The sequence below is a fragment of a genome, assembly GCF_019968955.1.
Source record: "MAG: Porospora cf. gigantea A chromosome Unknown PgA_NODE_28_length_66104_cov_347.438, whole genome shotgun sequence".
NCBI classification, from domain to species: Eukaryota; Apicomplexa; class Conoidasida; order Eugregarinorida; family Porosporidae; genus Porospora; species Porospora cf. gigantea A.
The window spans coordinates 46,656-66,104 of record NW_027151575.1 but is presented as its reverse complement, the minus strand read 5'-3'; the positions used below and the strand labels follow the sequence as shown (position 1 = coordinate 66,104).

The 19,449-nt window shown below is 53.8% G+C and overlaps 8 protein-coding genes across 17 annotated transcripts; 5 read left to right on the top strand and 3 right to left on the bottom strand.

The window, feature by feature from the left end:
- Positions 1-154: 154 nt before the first annotated feature.
- On the bottom strand, positions 155-3,103 carry KVP18_002297 (uncharacterized protein; the record flags this gene model as incomplete). 3 transcript variants are annotated; one of them, XM_067953079.1, is made up of 4 exons in its annotated part: positions 155-705; positions 775-2,616; positions 2,643-3,058; positions 3,087-3,103. In XM_067953079.1, 4 exons carry the CDS (start codon positions 3,101-3,103, stop codon positions 155-157), a joined length of 2,826 nt encoding a protein of 941 aa, XP_067810436.1. The 3 variants fall into 3 exon arrangements, with proteins under 3 accessions (XP_067810436.1, XP_067810437.1, XP_067810435.1); XM_067953078.1 differs by lacking the exons at positions 155-705; positions 3,087-3,103 and having other exon boundaries at positions 740-2,616; positions 2,643-2,967; XM_067953080.1 differs by lacking the exons at positions 775-2,616; positions 2,643-3,058; positions 3,087-3,103 and having other exon boundaries at positions 155-697.
- A 351-nt stretch (positions 3,104-3,454) lies between these two features.
- Positions 3,455-4,834, top strand: KVP18_002317 (uncharacterized protein; the record flags this gene model as incomplete). 2 transcript variants are annotated; one of them, XM_067953111.1, is made up of 1 exon in its annotated part: positions 3,455-4,834. In XM_067953111.1, the coding sequence occupies one exon, from the start codon at positions 3,455-3,457 to the stop codon at positions 4,832-4,834; it is 1,380 nt and encodes a 459-aa protein (XP_067810468.1). The 2 variants fall into 2 exon arrangements, with proteins under 2 accessions (XP_067810468.1, XP_067810469.1); XM_067953112.1 differs by having other exon boundaries at positions 3,482-4,834.
- Positions 4,835-4,874: 40 nt separating this feature from the next.
- On the top strand, positions 4,875-5,706 carry KVP18_002304 (uncharacterized protein; the record flags this gene model as incomplete). 2 transcript variants are annotated; one of them, XM_067953091.1, is made up of 3 exons in its annotated part: positions 4,899-4,972; positions 5,000-5,570; positions 5,599-5,706. In XM_067953091.1, 3 exons carry the CDS (start codon positions 4,899-4,901, stop codon positions 5,704-5,706), a joined length of 753 nt encoding a protein of 250 aa, XP_067810448.1. The 2 variants fall into 2 exon arrangements, with proteins under 2 accessions (XP_067810449.1, XP_067810448.1); XM_067953092.1 differs by having other exon boundaries at positions 4,875-4,968; positions 4,996-5,687.
- A 105-nt stretch (positions 5,707-5,811) lies between these two features.
- On the bottom strand, positions 5,812-6,150 carry KVP18_002280 (uncharacterized protein; the record flags this gene model as incomplete). The annotated part of the gene is made up of 1 exon (XM_067953039.1): positions 5,812-6,150. The coding sequence occupies one exon, from the start codon at positions 6,148-6,150 to the stop codon at positions 5,812-5,814; it is 339 nt and encodes a 112-aa protein (XP_067810396.1).
- A 52-nt stretch (positions 6,151-6,202) lies between these two features.
- Positions 6,203-6,832, top strand: KVP18_002316 (uncharacterized protein; the record flags this gene model as incomplete). Its single annotated transcript, XM_067953110.1, has 1 exon — positions 6,203-6,832. One exon carries the CDS (start codon positions 6,203-6,205, stop codon positions 6,830-6,832), a length of 630 nt encoding a protein of 209 aa, XP_067810467.1.
- A 53-nt stretch (positions 6,833-6,885) lies between these two features.
- KVP18_002291 (uncharacterized protein) lies at positions 6,886-14,222 on the bottom strand (the record flags this gene model as incomplete). 5 transcript variants are annotated; one of them, XM_067953065.1, is made up of 5 exons in its annotated part: positions 6,886-8,569; positions 8,598-9,792; positions 9,819-11,324; positions 11,395-14,045; positions 14,074-14,222. In XM_067953065.1, 5 exons carry the CDS (start codon positions 14,220-14,222, stop codon positions 6,886-6,888), a joined length of 7,185 nt encoding a protein of 2,394 aa, XP_067810422.1. The 5 variants fall into 5 exon arrangements, with proteins under 5 accessions (XP_067810422.1, XP_067810426.1, XP_067810425.1 ...); XM_067953069.1 differs by lacking the exons at positions 8,598-9,792; positions 9,819-11,324; positions 11,395-14,045; positions 14,074-14,222 and having other exon boundaries at positions 6,886-8,379; XM_067953068.1 differs by lacking the exons at positions 6,886-8,569; positions 9,819-11,324; positions 11,395-14,045; positions 14,074-14,222 and having other exon boundaries at positions 8,594-9,781.
- Positions 14,223-14,236: 14 nt separating this feature from the next.
- On the top strand, positions 14,237-15,001 carry KVP18_002312 (uncharacterized protein; the record flags this gene model as incomplete). 2 transcript variants are annotated; one of them, XM_067953105.1, is made up of 1 exon in its annotated part: positions 14,237-15,001. In XM_067953105.1, one exon carries the CDS (start codon positions 14,237-14,239, stop codon positions 14,999-15,001), a length of 765 nt encoding a protein of 254 aa, XP_067810462.1. The 2 variants fall into 2 exon arrangements, with proteins under 2 accessions (XP_067810462.1, XP_067810461.1); XM_067953104.1 differs by having other exon boundaries at positions 14,267-15,001.
- Positions 15,002-15,039: 38 nt separating this feature from the next.
- On the top strand, positions 15,040-16,485 carry KVP18_002310 (uncharacterized protein; the record flags this gene model as incomplete). The annotated part of the gene is made up of 1 exon (XM_067953101.1): positions 15,040-16,485. One exon carries the CDS (start codon positions 15,040-15,042, stop codon positions 16,483-16,485), a length of 1,446 nt encoding a protein of 481 aa, XP_067810458.1.
- Positions 16,486-19,449: the final 2,964 nt, after the last annotated feature.

Sequence of the window (19,449 nt, the reverse complement as noted above, 5' to 3'; positions counted from 1 at the left end):
AGTCCTCAGGCAGTCCCGTAGATCAGAAATATATCCGCGAGTATGAATCAACAAAAGAATTCTGCTCAGGTCACTCAGTCATCAGGTGAGACCCCAACCCTATCCCAGTCCTCAGGCAGTCCCGTAGCATCGCATGTCAAAAGGAATTCCCACATCATTGGAAAGGCATGTACTTGCCGGCTGAATGGCCGGCCTTACCGTGCTTCACAGGCTTGTAGGTGATAGAGAACTCTCCGAGGTAATGACCAACCATCTCCGGCTTAATCTCGACCTCACAGAATGTCTTGCCGTTGTAGACACCAATGATGGAGCTGATCATCTCGGGAACGACAATCATATGACGGAGGTGCGTCTTGACGGTGGCAGGCTTCTCGCCTATACCCAGGTCCTTACGAGCCTTGCGGCATTTTCGGAGAACATGTTCGTACTTCGCCTTGTGAGCGCCACGAGTGATCTTCCTACGCAGACGAGCAGGGAAGAGCTCCACGAGCTGCTCCTTTGGAACGTCGAGCAACTCCTTGAGCTCGATGCCCTTGTACGAGAAGGTCCTGAACGTACGCCTTTCCTTGGGTTGAGACATGCTGCTGAGGAGCTCGGACCGAAATCGCTGTTTAACACCATCCGTTTTGTCCCAGAGGAAGCTAATGAGGTCTGAGGGGTGTTCATAGGGTAAAGGGTCATCAGATAGAACATCCATCAGCTCATCTACGTTCACACGACAAAATACTGAGCTCGAAATTCAAATGAGCAGGTCTTCTTCGTCATCTTCCTCACCTCTTTTTGCGAACTGCTCTTTGAACATTTCCAGTATTTGCGATGTGTCCGTACACTCATACGGTTTCTTATCCGGTCGTTCCCGAAGGAATCGAGGGAACCGAAGGCTTATTCCACGGCCGTCGTTGAGATGAGATCCCGCAGTATGCACTGGAGATATTGAGAGATCCGCTGCCTTGATCTCCCACACAAAAGTTGGCGTCAACCACAGGTCTGGTGATTTCGACTCGCCAGCGTCCACGCTGCGGGGTTGCCGCTCCGCGACCGCACCGGATAGCTTCTGATGCAAATCTCCTAGCGACTGATCCGTGAAGCCGGTGCCTATCTTGCATACTGTCTGGAAGGTTTCGGTGCCTGCATCGTAGACAGCCGACAAGAATGCACCAAACACCCCGGACCGCTTTCCCTTGCCGTAGAAGACTCCAACGGGGACAACATCCACGCTGTCGCCGATTGCATCGATATAGTCCTTCTTCAACTTGAGCCAGTAGCGAGACCGCAAGCTGGGCTGGTAGGTAGCGTGCGACTCGAGAGCCTTAACCATCAGCCCTTCACAGTTGGCATCGACTGAGGCCTGCAGAAACGTATCAAGCTCCTCAGTATTGTCACAATCCCTAAAGGATGCGAACTGGAACCGACCCGCACTTTCTGCAAAGCACTGATGCAGCAGCCGTCTCCTCTCGGCCAGCGAACGCTGGAGGAGCGGCTCAGTCATGAACAAAATATCGAAGGCGTAGACACAAACACCGGTCTCAATGTTGGCCTCCGATACGTCTTTCCGTTTACGTGTGGACAGCACTTGAAAGGGAAGAATGCCCTTCTCCGGATCAAACGCCACGATCTCTGCGTCGACAATGCACTCCGTACCAGTCTTCAGAAGAGCGTCCAGGCAGATTCTCACGACGTCAGGATACTTGCTGGTCATATCTTCCATGTTCCGGGAAAAGATTCTCACTGTGCCGTTGGATATGTGCAGCTGCCCTCGTTCTCCGTCGTATTTGTATTCACATGTGAACTTCGACTCGGCAAACCTATCGAAAACTGTGGAGACACTCTTGACGGGCTTAGCCAGCATTGGCAGCACAGGTCGCCCAGGCATGATATGGCAGACGCTTGGTAGGGTCTTAGGACCCTCTCCGTTGATAAGGCATTGAACTACGAAACCGATGTCGGGCACCTCGGAGAGTGCGCGTTTAACGGCTGCTTCCATCTCCGCGATGTCAGATTCAGATCCGCGAACATCAGCGGTGACGCCTGTGGAGTTGCACGGCGACAGAACGAAGCAGGCACCAAGGGCGGATATGACAGACGCGGCCTGAATCCCGATCCGAAGTTTGGCCTGCAGGAATCGAACTAGGAACTTGCACTCGACAGATGAGGCAGCTGACAGAAGGCGCTTCACCAGGTTCTTCTTTTGAGTTTGGGCGTTAGTTCCAGAAATGTCAGCTATCCCTCTCATCGTTGAGAAAACAGATTCGATTGTCAACGGCTGCGATCCAAGCAGGGTCCTCATGGACGACCGTGATTGGGACGCGACCAAGCCGAGATCCTCAAGCTCTACGAGATCAGCACGTATGTTCGCCTCGGATCGATTGTAGAACTCCGAGACAGCGCGAAGGAGAAGGCCGTCGCCAATTCCCGTCTCGACAGCCTCGTAGTTGGGTGCTAGCTTGCTAAGCGAGAGCCAACATGCACGCTCTAAGTCCTTAGGTGAGTGGACAAGAAGAAGCCTGAAGACGTTGCATAAGATTACGATGGATTTCTTCTTAGATCCGGAGCCTGAGCCCTTCAAGGCTTCAATACGGTCCCATCCGTCAGCCAAAATTGTGAACAGTACGGAAGCTGTGTCGCAGTCCACGTCGTCTCACCTCGGTCATTCTCATCCTTCTTCTTAGCCACCGTAAAAAAGCCAGCAGCAGCGCTTTTGCCCTGGAAAAGGTCCGTTGAGCTGTAAGAAAGAGGATGGAACCTGTCACTGCCCAAGTCCTTCTGACTGGAGGTGAAGTCGTCAGGTCGAGAGTCGGCTACGGCCAGACTAATTAGCGACTGTCTCTTCGGAGCGCCGGGGGTCACTCGGACCTCAGGACTGCGCTGGACAGGTGTAACCTGTCCGCAGGCTCCGGATGCTCCGGACGATTCAGTGCCGCTTTCAGAACATGGAGCCATGACTGTTGGATGTAGCTCGGCTTCCATTTTTGTACGCTTCAACTGCTTTGCACTCGACACCTCTGGTGGTCGTTTGCGAAGTCCGCGACCGTTCTCATCAGTCGAACCAAAGAAATCACTGCGTTAGCGCTGGAACGTTCTCCCACTGAAGAGTTTTGGTCATTTCTCTGGTTATTGAATTTAATCGTGCAAACTGGACAGCCCACAGAAAGGTACATCTGAAACGTTAAAGATGATTGTAGCGCCAAATATCCTTTAAAGATACGAACCTAAAACGCCGCATATGCGTGCACTATACTCACTCTTGGCGACGGCCACGTTGTCGAGGTGTGTACCGCATTGCTTCCCCCTTAGACTGGTGAGTGCGCAGCAGACTTGGATACAGAATGATCTTGGGGCGTGTCGAAGGCTTCGAGAAGGCCCTTGCTTCACAGATCCCCGATGCTACTACGTGCCCTGCTTGGCTGGCAGGCCGAAACCGATCGCAATCGCAGGGAAGTTTCCATTCGCGGGAATGGGACTAACAAAACCCCTTGGCGTGATGTTTTCGGGCGGTGTCATAAATGTTGACGCAGCTGATGTGACCGTTCCCGATTACATAGATTTCGCTGTACAACAGCCTAGCGGTAACAGAATCAGTGTGCGCCTGCCATCTGAAGGATCAATGGATCTCCACTCGGCTAAGGATGTGAAGGAGCTGGCCTCGCTAACTGTTTGGGAGGCTCGAGTGGTAGCGCTCCTCAAAGGCCCTATCCCCGAGTCCGTCAGGTCAATGGCTAATGTCAACGGGGTAGCTGTCTCGGATATCAGCGTCAGTTCAACGAATGCGAGCTTCCTCGACCTTTTTTCGGTTAGTTTGGTGGTGCACCCGTTTCCTACAGACGACCTAGCTTTAGTTGGCGTCCTGGCAAATAGGACTGGCAAGCCGCTTTCAGGTCAAATTGACCGGCTGTTTGCTTCAGCTCAATCCTTCGCCCTTGGGTTTGTGATCAATGAAGAGAGCAAGATCGAGGCGCTAGTATATCATTCAGGCATCTTTAATGCCAAATCCACGGAGATGCCGCACGTGATAACCGTTCCTGAGGGTGGCTATCCCACAAGCACGACTCCTTCGGAAGACACGGAGAGTCCCAAAGAAGAAGAAGTGAAGGACGTGTCAGAGGCAACCAATGCGCAAGAGGCAACTAATGCGCCAGAGGAAGCCACTGAAGAGCCAGAGGAAGCAACTGAAGAGCCAGACGCAGCAACTGAAGTGCCAGAGGAAGCAACTGAAGAGCCAGACGCAGCAACTGAAGTGCCAGAGGAAGCCGAGGAAGCGCAGTTCGGCACTGAGGACGAAGACTACGATGAGGAGGAAGACGATGATGAGGAGGAAGAGGATGATGAGGGGGAAGATGATGATGAGGAGGAGGACCATTACACGGACTACCAATATGATGAAAGTCCCACCTCAAGCGCCTCATTGAAGATAATCGACGTTCGATCTCAGATTCGATTCGACTACCCCTACATCCGCGGCATTCCCAATAAAATCCCTCTGATCCTGCCCGACTTCAGGTTGCCTGGCCTCCCAAATCCGCAGGAAATACTCATCAACATGCTGCCAAAGGACATCTGCAACCATGTGAAGGACCTGGATAAGTTCAAGCGGGCGAGCGGAGACGAGCTTCTAGATGTGCTTCGCGGAATGATGACTGGTGTCGTCTGTTCCTCGAAGCCGTACTCTAAGATGGTTTTTGATGCCGCCGAGAAGGCCTACAAAAAGGCCAAGGCCTCTGTCAAGATGAAGGATGTGTGCAAGATGTTCAAGACCGACGCCAACTTCAAGGGAAAACAGAGGACGGTTAGGCTGAAAGAACTGATGGATCTCTTGAGAAGCCGTGTTTGCTCATGATTCGTGTGGCAAACCACGACTAATCGGCAGTTCAGGCATCATGACCGGCATCAGATTGCCGGCAATGATTCGAATAACCGTAATAGGTCGTAAAGGCTGTGGAAAGACCTCCTTGATAAACTCCTTTGTACAGCGTGTGTAAGCAGATCTTCGCTGCACAGACAGAACCTCCCAGGATTGCTCATTCGCATCCACAGAGAGGCCAACGCTCTACTACGTCACAGTGACGATCAACTCTGATCTCGCCGTTGACGTTGGGGCCGATGCCAATGTGATCGTGGAGATAGAGGACGTACCTGGGCTTGTGGGGTTCGGTAAAGACATTCGAGGGCTGAGCTACTGGTTGAACCTGGAGCGAAAGGAGCGGGAGGATGCCGAATCGGACAAGAGTCAGCCGGCGCCCTTTGAGGAGTATCGCCCACCCCCAGATTACGTGAATCGTGCGATCTACAGACCAATTGCGCCTTCAAGAATGGGTTTCATTTTCACGTTTGACTCAACGGACTACGAGTCCTTTAGAGAGTGCAAGGAACAGATTTCGTTCTTTCGAGAGGAGCTGGACGAGCGACGGATCCAAGGCACCCCTGTATTATACCTGGCAGCCACCAAAAAAGACCTCGTGGACTCCCAAGACCCAACTCATATGAAGATCGCCAAGGAGGCCACGGAGCTGAGCCTCTTAATGGGGGTGCGGCTCGTAAAGACCTCCGCTATGCAGGGAAAAAACGTTGATAGAGTGAGAAGAACCAGGTCTGCCGACTCAGATTTTCCGAGGGCTCACCGAGATGGTTGTCGGACTGCCTACTCTGTGGCGGAAGGAGGAACAAGAGGAAGAGAGCTCTTCAGAGGATGAAGGATGCGGTCTTATGTAGCCGGAGATACACACTGAGGAGTGGTATCACGATCTTACAATTGGCGCACTACAATTCACCATAGGAGGCAATATTTCCTCCAATATGCAATAAAATAAGAACGGATCACGCTCCTCGCGTGAACTGAGATATGACGTCGTCATCAGCATCGGCAAACCAACCTGTGGATTCGTCGTCAGTGTCCAGGTCCTTGTACAGGCCTAGGATCTCTTCGTTGATTGCGATAGGAGTGGATTGTCGCTCGTCGAGAAGTACCTCTTCAAGGTTATGGCCATCGAGGGTAGCGTTGCCCCTGGAGCTCGCATATTGCAGCCGTCGGTGGGAAAGTTGGTTGCTATTGAGCTTTGCTCCAGCAGTGCGGCTACGCATGGGAGGGTCCTTGGGGCTGAACTCATTAGCAGACTCGAAGTGCACATGGCGTGCTTCTTGGATGTGTCCAGCCATCGGTGAAATAGAAAGTTGTTAATTAGTAACGAAGTTGTTGTAAATATCGAAAATGGCACTGTTTACTCCGGTTCATGCACATCGATTCCCTCCAGATTCAGAAGTATCTGCAGAGCCAGTAGCCCATCCGGCAACCCAAGACGCTGAGTCCTCAAGCGAGGGTGACTTACCATCGCCTGTGAGGCCTCCGAGTGAGGACCTCCAAAAGTACCTTGATAGAGGATGGGGCGAAGCCGACGAAGCTCATGTGGAAGCGCTGGATCAAAGTATATGTAGCGCTGCTGGGCGCCGGACTGATGATGACGCCCACTGTGACATAAGGTTTGATAAGCCAGCCCAACCACTGGAAAGAAGGTTGGATGAGCCAGCTCGACCACTGGACAGCCCCAACACTCTACGACAACGGCTTCAGTCGATGTCAAACCGATTGAACCTCGATGCGGTCGCCAACGATGAGGATTGGGCTGCCAGCTTCATGGAGGTGGTGACCAGAGCACCGATGAACGCACGGTCCGCGGAGTTGGATGCTGCTAACTTGCGTCTGGAGGCAGCGGTAAGGGACCTGAAGGCGGAGAAAGCGCACTTCCAAGCCATTGTTAATCGCTATGTCGAATTCGTGGAGGCAGGTGATCTCGAAATGGCACGAAGCTTGGTTGGGGTGATCAGAAGTATGATGCACTGAACTCAAACAACGTGAAAGACTCCATTAGGTTGCACACCAGGCGCCTCAACAGGCTACAACAACAAAGATGACTGTCGGCTGACTTCAACCATTGATGCCGCCCTGCTAATCTCTCCTTCTGACTTGTCTTCCGCCCATCTACGATGGACGGCCCTCGCAATACAGACGGCTGAGCTGTAGACACGCGGGAGCTCTGTCAGCGCCGACGCCGACAACGGTAGGCTGTAGACCGGTCGTGGAGATCCGCCTGATACGAAGACGACTAGCCGAATGCACACACGGACAGCGTCGCGGAAGATATCCGCGTCTACACCGACAGAGGCTGGTCGTGGACGCCCGTGTGTCCGAACAGCAAGTGTCAAAGCGCTTGCCGGCGCGTGGATGCCGTCCTGCACGGCCCACTGATTCACTATTGCAACGGCAGCCTCGGCATTTTCGGGGTTTGTAAAGGGCTTCAACGACGGAAGACGAGCACTGGGAGTCTCGAAGGGAAGCGACTGGAACTGGCTGATGACGAGGTGCAGCTCGGTAATCTGCTCAGCAATGGTAGGTTTTCGGAGGTGTCTCACCAATGCCCGGCCAGTAGTGGAATGCGCAATGACGATCGTTCCGTTCCGACTTAACAGGGGGCAGAAACTGACAACAGCCACTCTGCTACCCATCTCGACCCCGGGGGGGTAACACGAGACCCGACTGAACAGATCTGGCAGGCTTTGTCGGTATCGATGGCTCAGTGCACTTTGGTAGAATGGTCTCATGTCTGCTTCGGGAATCGTCAAGAGTGTTGGGACGCTGCCGTTAGCCGTTGAGAGAGGGAGAGGGAGCTCTACCTTGGCGAGGATACAGGCGAAACCTAACGCTGTACAGGCTACTTTGGATTTCTCGAAGTCAGTTACATGTCCCCTCCAACGAAAAAGCTGGTTCTCCTGCTCTCTTGGGGACTCGGTGTCCTTGGATACCTCGTAACTGACGACAATGTCAACGCGCCTGAGAGTCCCTTTGGGCTCAAAGAAGTCCACCCAAACACACAGAGTCCTTCCGTGTTTGAAGTAGCTGAAAACGGCACCAATCTGTGACTCACTTGCAGTAGATTCGTCATCAGGCAGCATCCCCTCATCGAAGTTCAAACTCTGCAAGGATTCCAACGGAGCTATCACCGAATCCTCTACGGATTCAAGCCGGGTGACCAGAGGATCGGATTGAAGCGGCGTTTCCTCGGAATCGTCGAGGTTGTAAAGGGCATGCTGCTCTGGAGGCGTCCGGCTTTTCTTCTCCATGACCATATGCCTCAATGGAGATCGATTGGAGAGCGACTCAGACCTTATCTCCAGACTCGAGTTCGCGGTCCTAGCGCCCATCATCATAGATGTCTCCAGCGCAGCACTCTCAGCGGTATAGAATCCAACTGTAGACGCTCGTAAGAAGTCTAGCTCGCCTTTGGAACGAATTAAATCCGTTTCAAACGACCTGCCCACAACCATCTCGCGAGTGACACGGTAGTTTGCAGGAGATTCGATGGAGTGGAGAGTGATGAGCAGGGCCTTCATCTTGTGAAGTGCAGAATGAAGCACTACAGGGGTCTGATCGGTGGCTTCAAAAGGCACCGCCTTAATTCGCTGGCCGCTCAGAACATCGACGACATGACTGTCCAAACATATGAAGGATGTGTCCCCCGACCACCCAGGCGTCAAGCTCAGCCTGTAGTTCACCTGGCCTACCCCAGACCCGAGACGGCCGCTGCGTCAGAGTCTCCCCTGGTTGTCACCTCAAAGGAGAAAGCTCCAGGTTGATCTTGTTGAGAGCAGTCCAACGTCTAACGAACTCAGTTCCTTCTACGCCGCCGAGCTTCACTTGTGACCCTCTTACAGGAACGCACCCAAACCCTGTAATCTTTGGGAGCTGCGACGAGTCGCTGTGGAAAGCAGTGAGGCCTGAATGGAGACAGTGTGCCAAATCATTCAGGGTCGGGACTAGTAACGAGGTTATCTTATACCCGCCAGTCGCCATGTTCAGGAAGGTGATTCCTCCACAAGGTGGCAGCAGTCTCCACCAGAACAGCCTATGTGAGGACTCAACGTCATCCCCAGTCATAAACCTAAGGAAGGACTCCGCGGTGCTATGTATGAGAGTGCTTGTCACTTGATGCTGTGCGAAGAGTCTGTGGACTCGACGTTTGAACGGAAACTTATCAGTGGCCTCTGCATAGGCCACCTGCAAAAGGAAGCGTAGCCAGAACTGAGATGTGAGTTGCTCGGACCAGTTTGACTTGTTCTCCATTATTTCACGGAGGTAGATGACTTTTTGGCGCCAGAGGCTCAGGCGAGTAATAACCAAGTCATCTCGAACCACCGACTGCTCGATTCGCACCTCCATCTCAGACCCAGGAAACGCAAAGTAGCTTTGGTAGACTGAACCTTGCCTGAAGATCTGAGTTTCGGAAAAGTAATTTCGAAGGACAAGTGAGCCCGGAGGTAGCCCAGGCTGCTCTAAACTAACTGATATGTCATCTTCCGCATGCCGAGGTAAGAGCTTTAGGAGCTTGCCAATCTCGCTGTCCTCCCTATAGAACTGTATGGCTTCAACGTTGGGGCACCTCATCGCCCGTTCCCAGTATTTTCCGTTCTGATGGCAAAAATTCCTCCAGACATGGTCGTCTCCTGAAACCAGCTTTCGAAGCGTGATGTCAAGGCAGACGGGATGCGTTCCTGGCATGAACGGCGCCACTGATGTCGTCCTCGTGAAGGTGACAGTCTGCGACAGAACAGATGATTCAGGTACTATAGGCTTCGGGAGGGTGATATCCATCTGGAGATCTCTGGAGTCGATAAGCCTCTGGAGCTGCAGGCTGATGCTGCTGTCTGTGAGGGCCACATCCACCAGTTTCATACGAAACCCTATTGAAATGGTGATAGAGTCCTGTGTATGGGAGAACAACGGAGCTTGAGGCATCAAAAGAAATGCTAGTTTGATACGAATCACACCTCACTCGCCCCACGTTCAAGAAGATCCGCGCCGAGTTTATCTGCCCCCGTCAGCCTCCGGAATTGACAACGCCATTCCCTTCCTGAAGCATCCACGAAGGAAGTCATGGTTGAGGCGGTGACCGCTTGAATCTCCAGTGGACCAATTACTGTCCCGCTTGCAAGATGTAACGTCGCCACACCAGAATTGATGTGAAGGAGGCAGTTGAAATAGGCTTGGGGCCTATCAGTTAGGACTAGTGCCTTGTCTACCATAAGGGACAAAGCCTTGGGCTTCACGGAGCAGGTTTCCAGAGATGCCTGTGATAGCGGAGCGTGGAGTCTGAAGCTGAGCTCAAGCATCCGCACTGTCCGTTCAGCTTCTTCTCGCGGCTCCTCAAAAATAAAGGGAACGACCCCCTGGATGAAACTCGAGACGGCTACAAGGCTGAGGACCACCCACAGCGGCCGATGATTCGTTGCAGAGTAGGAGATGCCCAGAATAATCTCCAGTAGAATAGAGAGGGCGCACCAGGCCCCAATGACGCGAGTAAGCATGTTAGTGTAGAAGAGAATCTTGGGTTGCCATTGACGCTCGACCTCTGCAATGGTTCTGTCTTCCCGTAGGATTCCTCGGCATATTTCTTCTGTTCTTGAAGTTAGGCGGATGCTCATGAGGACGAACACGAGAACCGGAGCATACCGTGTAACCAGAGAGAGTGCCCAAAACAGCAGTTCCAGGCTTCGTACTGACCAAGCAACTATCAGAAAGATGAGGCCCACAGCGAGTAAACCCATGTCGATTGCCAGGAATCTCCTTCGAGATTGGTGGAAGAGTACTTCTGCCGTTGTGAGTCTGACGTCATGAGAGGAAGGAAAAGATGCGAACACATGCAAGGTAGAGGCGGTGGGGTCCACAGAGATGTCCCTGGAGAGAGTATCCCCTGACTGATTCCTTGTGCTCCCATGAAAGAAGGGTCGGGTGAAGCTGGCTGCAGCTGCGGCGTCAACCATTACTGCCGCCTTCGGAAATTCTGCCTGCAACCCCACCCTTGAAGAAGGCAGGTTTTCCATCGTCGCCTCACTAGACGAAGCTTCGCAGCGTCCCACCTGTCTTTGCAGCGCGTCGAAAATGACGTCGAAGTACTGCTCAGCAGAAGCTGGAGCCTCGCTAACAGGCGGACTGGCCTTCTGTTCCCGGACCTCTTGGGAGATCCAAGCCCTTGGGGTGTCTTCACCCTCGCTGACACCCATAAGCGCCTCGTCAGTGACCGTTTGGTTGGAGGCTAAGGTGTTGTTTATCAGCGAGCACAGAATGCTCCGGTTCTCCTGGAGAAGCGATCGCAGCTTTGCATTGGGGCCTCTAGAAAGCACCACTGCGTCTGACAGCTCAACAGGAGCCACCTCCTGTCCTATCAGATTGTCGATCATCTGTTCGTCCTCTACGAGGTCCTCCACGCGTCCACCGACGGCAAAGCGCTTTGGCTGAGACTCAGCGCTGTCATACGAATCTGTGGTGACCATCTCCAGGTCTGAGCGATTCATGTGTGCGTACGTAGTGCACACGCGGACGTTATGTGACCAGTCTAAAAACTCACTCACAGTCCACGATTCTTTGTCTGGGATCTTCAAACATCAGAAGCGAGTCCGGAGTCTGCAGTCGATTCGCTACTCTGCAGACCTCCACCAGCAATTGCCGAAGTCTGAATTGCCGGAAGCGTCCAAGTCCCAGAAAAACGACCTCGCGGTAGTGGTCGTTGAGGTTGGAGACGAGGCAGTCTCCGGGATCGGGTTGGCTCCAGAGGGTCTGGACAAGCGGCAAAACTCCGGTCTTGTAGTCGATTAGTCTTTGTATAGCCATCGCCAGGCCATTGTCGACACGTTCAACCTGGTGCAGCCGCATAAAGGCGAAGTACACAACCCTGGATAGAGTAGCTTGAGGGAGGTCATCGGTGCCAACAGCAGCCGACACCACGGCGCTCGCCACTTCGGGGGAGGGAGACACTCCTGAGCGACAGAGCTGTTCTAGTCCTACACCGACTAAGTCCACTTTCAACGCGTTAGGAATTTGACTTTCCAATTCTGCCAGCATAACTTGGCGCATCAGATGCCACACAGGAGCGAGTCTATCAGCGTCAACGCGTGTCTGTGGTGCCGCCGCTCTCATAAGCGACGCCAAATCGCCTTGAACCGCAGGAAATGCGTGATGCACCCTTACGTGCTCCGCCACGGGAAGAAGTGACATATCCGAGTCTGACAGTGTGATAACCCGACGAGACCCCATCCCTATCAGCAGGCACTCGAACGACAGCGAGTGGAAGCCCAGTAGGCCCTCGCCGTCCATTATTGCCGTACGAAGCCAGCTCCGGCTGCATTGTTGGCAGTCATACAAGGGTAGGCGGGAGCACGCGAGGCCCAATGGAGGCACTTGGTTGACCAGGGCGAGGAAAGCGCCAACGTTTACATTCAGATCTCCCCTTGCCATGACCATCTCGACAAGAATGCCGTTGTATAAGGCGACAAAGCGTATTCCTGTATCGGTAGACGCGTGGGAGAGGTCCATGACCAGCAGACTGGTCATATCCACCGGGTTTTTTAGCATGAGCAGGCCGATACTACGGCCGAAGAGCGCGCACGCAGGGATAGACAGCGTGGGTAGAGCTTCAATCACGGCTTCTAGGACGCGCAATACGATGTTGACGGCCGGGTATTCCCATGCATCGCAAATCGACCGGATCGCTTCGGAAACCACTAAGTCGTCGGTGGGCAGCAGCCGTAACAAGCATGTCATCGCTGGGGAAATGATGTCGGCGTGGGTTGTAATTTGCGGAGCCAACGAGGAGAATATCGAGGTGAATAGGCAAAGTGTCTCAGCAGGCCAGCTGTTAAAACTCTGGGCGCCTACAAGTACCACCTCCAGCAAGTCTTGCGCTGCAGCATTAAGATTCTCCTTGAAAATATCCGTCGCGGCGTCCATTTCCAACAACACCTCCACAAAAGGCGCTAGTCGACAGAACGATAGCGCATCGCCATCGTTGACCGTCGCCTCTATCGCCTTGCTCGTGCTGAGGAATAGGGGATCCGTGGACATTTTGGCTGTTGTGAGACTAGCGTGCATATGGCCGACCAACTCCTGAGTAGTCTCCACGAGGTCATGTGTCTGGAACTCTGTGCATCCTTGGCCTAGCACCCGTAGTACCGCTGGTATGATGTCGTCAAACGACTTCCAAATGATTTCTGCAACCCGGTCTTTGTTGACGAAAACGTCAAGCCCCAGGGGTTCGTCTCGAAGGAAGTCACGAATCTCAGCCCACACCCCAAATAAGTTCTCAAGAGAGTGGACGTCGCAGGTATGGAGTGGCTCGCTCAGTGCCTGCAGAATGAGTTCTCGGTATGGGTCGAGGCGGACAGGGCAATCACCGCCGAATATGAGGCTCATCGTCCAAGGCCGGCTCACGGTCGACCTCAGCAGCGGCCACCACGAAGCCATGGAGTCGTCGACGGTTTCATGGCGAGCATTCTCTACGACAGCTTGGAACCCGACGAACACCACATTGAAGACCAGGTCTTCGCTGGATTTTGACTGGTCAACGGCTTGATTCACAGGTGCGCAGAGGAATTCCACTCGCGGCAACAGCACTACACACGTGTCTCCCACGTCCCCTCGAACATCCTCCACTCCGAGGAGAAAGTGCATCGCGCTCACGATCTCAGGAGACAGGATAAGGGTGTCGTACGCAGACGTCCACAACGACAACACATGCAGCGCCTCGATAGCCAGCTGACTCCAGGCTCTGTCCTGTTCCAGCGACAGGCAAGACAGTGAGAGGCAGCGGCCCACGACCTCGGTAAGACGGCCGAGGTGTCCGGCGCCTGTTGTATATTGAGGTAGGTCGCGAACTCTGGTGTGTCGCGGAAGGCCAAGGAGCTTTAACATTGCCGGCATCTCTACTACGCGGTCCAGGGCCTCGATAAAGCAGGCCAAACCGCGTAGAATGGACATGCAGTCGTCGAAGGAGTCTTTCTGGGTCATGAGATCCATCCATCTCGAGGAGTTGATTGCGACTTCCATGGTGATGAAACTCTCGACCAGACGGCATCGCGTTTGCAACCCGCTCACTACCGGTACCAAAGCCAGGACACGTTGCTGTGCGGCTCCCACTGCCCCCGACGTGACCAGTGTGTGCATGCGGTTCGTGACTACATGTCTAAATAACTGGGAGCCAACTAAGGCTACATCGTTGTCATTAGGGCTGCGTGAACCTCAATACAATCCCCTACTAGGCCTCGATCAACTCCAGCGCAATACTCCATCCCTGTGGGTGGTCGTTCAGCATTAGCAGATGGTTATGAGCATGCCGCGCGGTCTCCGGGTCCACCCCTTGAGCGAAAAGAACCCTAAGCAGGTCCACCACCTCCACCAACGACATGCGCAAATGCAGAAATGCTACAGAGACGACTAGCACTCTTCGACATGGATGGGACGCTGTGCACAAGCAGACAGCCCGTCCCGGACGAGATGAAGGCTCTCCTGAGACGCCTCTCCAATGAGGGAGTGGGGGTTGCTGTGGTCACCGGATCCGACATAGCCAAGGTGCAGGAGCAGTTCGGAGATGGTTGGGACACGATTCTGGATGTAGTGTTCGCAGAGAACGGCACTCAAGTCTTCTCTGCAGGAGAGTTACTTGCGTCTATGGATATTACGCAGCATATGGGAGAGGAGTCCACCCAACGACTCATCAATCACGCCTTGAAGTATATGGCCGACCTGACTCTACCGCGCAAGCGGGGAACTTTCGTGGAGTTTCGTCGAGGAATGATTAACTTGTGTCCTGTAGGCCGTTCAATTGACCAGCAAGGTCGGCATGACTTCGTCGTCGTGGATGAGAAGGAGAATATCAGAGACAAAATGATTGAAACCTTGCAAGCGAAGTTTGGGAAGGAAGGATGGACGATTGCAAAAGGTGGTCAGATATCCCTTGACTGCTACCCTGATCAGTGGGACAAGCGGTTTTGCCTTAACTACATCAGCACCGCTAAGTACTCCGCGCCCGAGGAAATCATCTCCTGTGATTCCATCGATTTCTTCGGTGACAGGACCACTGCTGGAGGCAATGACTACGAGCTCTTCTCCGACTCCAGAGTAAAGGGCCACGCCGTAGCGACATGGGTCGACACTGTGCAACTATGCACGCAAATGTATTTATGAATGTAGATGTTGCATAGATTGCGCATTTCACCAATGAGATGGCGATTTCAATCGAAACAGCGCAGCTGCTGCCTGATTATCTGAAATATACGGATTTGATGTTTGAGTTCGAAATCGCTCTCGGTCGGAAAGACGCAGAGGAGGCCCGACTAAACATGCTGCAGATGCAACAGCAGGAGGGCATGGTGAAAATGGGCCACATGGGCAGCGCAGACCAGGAAGCCTATACACAAAGCCGTTTTCGCGTCCTGAAGCGCGCTGGGAAGCAGACTCTGGTGTGTCGGCATTGGCTCAAGAACATTTGTCCCAATGGGAATGCTTGTGATTTCGTACATCACTTCGAGGTGTCAAAGTTGCCTGTCTGCCAGGCATTTGCCGCGACAGGCCACTGCAGAGACTACCTGCTTAACTGCTGTCCGTTCCTGCATACCCGGTCAACGGATCAGAAGAAAACTCACCTGGAGTGCGCTATGTACTTTCTGGGGTTTTGTCCGTTTGGGTCTCGTTGTCGACTTTTGCACTTTCGAAGGCAGAGCTCTTGGAGGCCTGACATTCTTCCTGACTGGTACTTGGAATTCGTACTCGGACGGCCTGTCACCCCGCTGGACGAGGCCAACCCTTTGGTGGCCTCTAAAATCGCGCGTCTCAACCTCCACTTGTCGCAGTTGATGTCTGTTTCCCGCTCAGCGCTGGCGAATGATGGTTTGGTGTTACAGTCCGCTTGGGGGTTGCCAGAGCTGTGTCGGCACGTCGACACGCCCGGTCTGCAAAAGCTGTACAGAGACGTGGCCTATTCCGACGATCCGGCGTCTGTGGAGTTCGACGTTAACTTCCGAGTCCCTCTGAGGGCATTCGTCATCAAGTCCATGCAGATGCGGAACGTTTTTCTCTCAGTTCAGTTGGGCATCTGGGCCTCAGGCCGCAACAACACAGCCAAGCTCGAGCATGCCTACTTGAATTCAGATGTCGTTCTGCTGCTGTTTAGCGGCAATGAGAGTGGAGGGTTCCAAGGCTATGCTCGAATGGCGTCGCCACCAGACGCTAGCCTGTGCTCTGCAGTCTGGGGTCCATTCAGCAACAGACTCGGCGCTACTTTTCGTGTGCAGTGGATTAAGCAGTGCCACGTCGAGTTTGAGCAGTTTCAAGGTCCAGCAAAAACTGCACCCCGAAACGGGATGTGCCTGATTAACCCACTGAACGATGGCCGTCCGATCAAGAAGAGCCGAGACGGCCAAGAGTACACCGCAGGTTTAGCTGTGCTTCTCTGTAGACTGATGGAGGACGCCGCATCGATTGACATCCTTCAGGGTACCGATCTAGAGGCCCTACCCCGATTAAACCATCAGGAATTTTTTCACCTAGCACCACACACTCAGTTGGAGGAGGACGCGAGGCTGGGACTCCGAGCGCCTCCGACCCTACAGCCGCTGATGAATCAGCCGCTGATGAATCAGCCGCCTCCGCCTCCGCTCAACTCAATATGAAGGGTTCTTTAAAATGTTCAGAGTCGGATTTTTGTGAGACCAGGCTTGGTGATGTCCAGCAGGCGTATTCTGTGTGCAATCTGCTAGCGGCTCACCCAGCAAGGACGGCTGCCTCGAAATAGGAGAAGCCCAGCAATTCGAATCTGTGTGCGACGTGGCCTCTGACTCACCAAACATAGATTGTCTTGACCCCGGCACCGATGGTGAGAAAATGAAGCTGTTGCAGCCCAGGTGCTCTTCAGCTTCCGTTGGGTAGCCTACTCTGTGGGTGGCCGCAGAACGCGAGGGACGCGACGAATCCAAACCGTTCACCTTTTTAGGAGTGCTGCAGGAGGCGAGACTTACGATCCTGCTGGCGCCTGCAGGGCTACGGGAACTTAGGGAAGAGCGACATCCCCGGTGACCCCAGATCTTGTCCGCCGTGACCGGCGATGAGCTTCGTTGTGGGGTGCAATACCTTCGTTCTGATGTGCGGGATACTGGTGTAGGTGTTCGCGTATCCCTCAATGGTGTAGGTCTTCGCGTCTCCCTCGATGGTGTAGGTCCTCGAGTCGTTCTCGATGGTGCAAGTGCCACTGGCGTAGGTGCTCGCGTCGTTCTCGATGGGGCAAGTGCTACTGGCGTAGGTGCTCGCGTCGTTCTCGATGGTGCAAGCGCTGCTGGTGTAGGTGCTCGCGTCTCTCTCGATGGTGAGTGGTTTGGCGCTTTCGTAAGTGGTGTGGGGGCTCGCACTGGCCTAGATGACAGCTCTGATGGCATTTTGTTGACATAGCCCCCTGTTAGCCTATCTGGCGGCATGTACTGGTACTTCGACTTGAAAGATTTCAAATCGTCGAAAGTAGTGATAGTTGCACCCTCTGACCTCTGTTGCCTAACAGTTGACACGCGGTGAGTTGGAGTCACAGCTCGCCCAACTGGGGATGTCGCCCATCCTACCGCCTTTAAATAGGGGGAGGCGTTGGATGGTGTGCTAGAGTAGCGAGCAACCACCCGAGACGGGGTCATGCTTCGACCATCTGCAGTTGTTGTTCGAGGAAAGACACTTGAGCTCATCATATACATTTTTAGTATACAGGTAATACGAGCACCGCAGATTACCAAACTTTTGGAATACTACGTAATATGACAAGTGCCGGATGCACATTCGAATCAGTTGCGTCAATCGACAGCATCTATGGCCACAACGGTACTGCTGATTCGCTTGACTACTGTCCCTCCTCATCGGGTGAAGGTCATGCTGGTCTATTTTTTAAGCCTGACGGACACACAGCCTCTGTTGAGTCCAGCACCACTGGGGGACTACCGCTTCTGGTTGATCCGATGAATGAGCTCTCCAACCTTGGCGCCTGTAGAGGCACCATGGCCTGTGTGTCGTCGGGGCTAGGAATTGATATGCATACTACCAGCCAGTCAATGTGCAGCTCGTCAACTTGTGGCATCAGCTCCCCCACTCCGAGGCATGCGAACTCTGGCTTCCAACAACCCTTCCCCTTGGACCTGACTGGTAGCTCCCGCGATACGACGCTGCGCGGTCCCGAAGGGTACCGGTCCCTTGGGCCTACAGCCCAGCCACGACATCTGCGGTCCTACACAGCTCAAGTTGGTGTACCGCCGACTCCCCAAACGGGCCCATCAGAAGTGACAGCTCTCAACCCTAACCTCCTGTTGCCGCCTGGCGCCCCCATTCATGTGATTCAATCCGGTGTTCAAAAGTGTTCTGCTATGTCCGCTCCTGTTTCCGACATGACACTCAAAGGCGAGCTCGTAGGTCCTGGCACACCTGTTCAAGCTGGCGGGCCAGCGTTCAGAGCGAACTCCAGCCGTCGCCATTTCCCCATACCTACACCAGCTGTTGGCTCGACCTCCACGTTCTCATACGCCTCTAGACCTACTCCAGCTGTCAGGGCGACCACACCTTCGAGGACTAGGGGTCCCCACTACACCACGAATGCACCCACCGTTGGTTCAATTTCTACATTGTCACACACCGCTGTACCTACGCCAACTGTCAGAACGACCAGTTATGCCGCGAATGCGCAGGCTGTTGTCTCAACTTCCGCGTTCTCACACACCTCAGCGCCTACACCAGCTGTCAGGACGACCACACCTACGAACACTAGGGGTCCCCACTACACCACGAATGCACCAACCGTTGGTTCAACTTCGACATTCTCACACACCGCTGTACCTACATCAGCTGTCAGGCCGAGCACACCTACGAGGACTAGAGGTCCCCACTACACCACGAATGCAACAACCGTTGGTTCAACTTCGACATTCTCACACACCGCTGTACCTACACCAGCTGTCAGAACGACCAGTTACTCCGCGAATGCGCCGGCTGTTGTCTCGACTTCCACGTTCTCACACACCTCTGTACCTGCACCAACTGTCAGGCCGAGCACACCTACGAGGACTAGGGGTCCCCACTACACCACGAATGCAACAACCGCTGGTTCAACTTCGACATTCTCACACACCGCTGTACCTACACCAGCTGTCAGAACGACCAGTTACTCAACGAATGCGCCGGCTGTTGTCTCGACTTCCACGTTCTCACACACCTCTATACCTACACCAGCTGTCAGGACGACCACACCTACGAGGACTAGGGGTCCCCACTACACCACGAATGCAACAACCGTTGGTTCAACTTCGACATTCTCACACACCGCTGTACCTACACCAGCTGTCAGAACGACCAGTTACTCCGCGAATGCGCCGGCTGTTGTCTCGACTTCCACGTTCTCACACACCTCTGTACCTGCACCAACTGTCAGGCCGAGCACACCTACGAGGACTAGGGGTCCCCACTACACCACGAATGCAACAACCGCTGGTTCAACTTCGACATTCTCACACACCGCTGTACCTACACCAGCTGTCAGAACGACCAGTTACTCCGCGAATGCGCCGGCTGTTGTCTCGACTTCCACGTTCTCACACACCTCTGTACCTGCACCA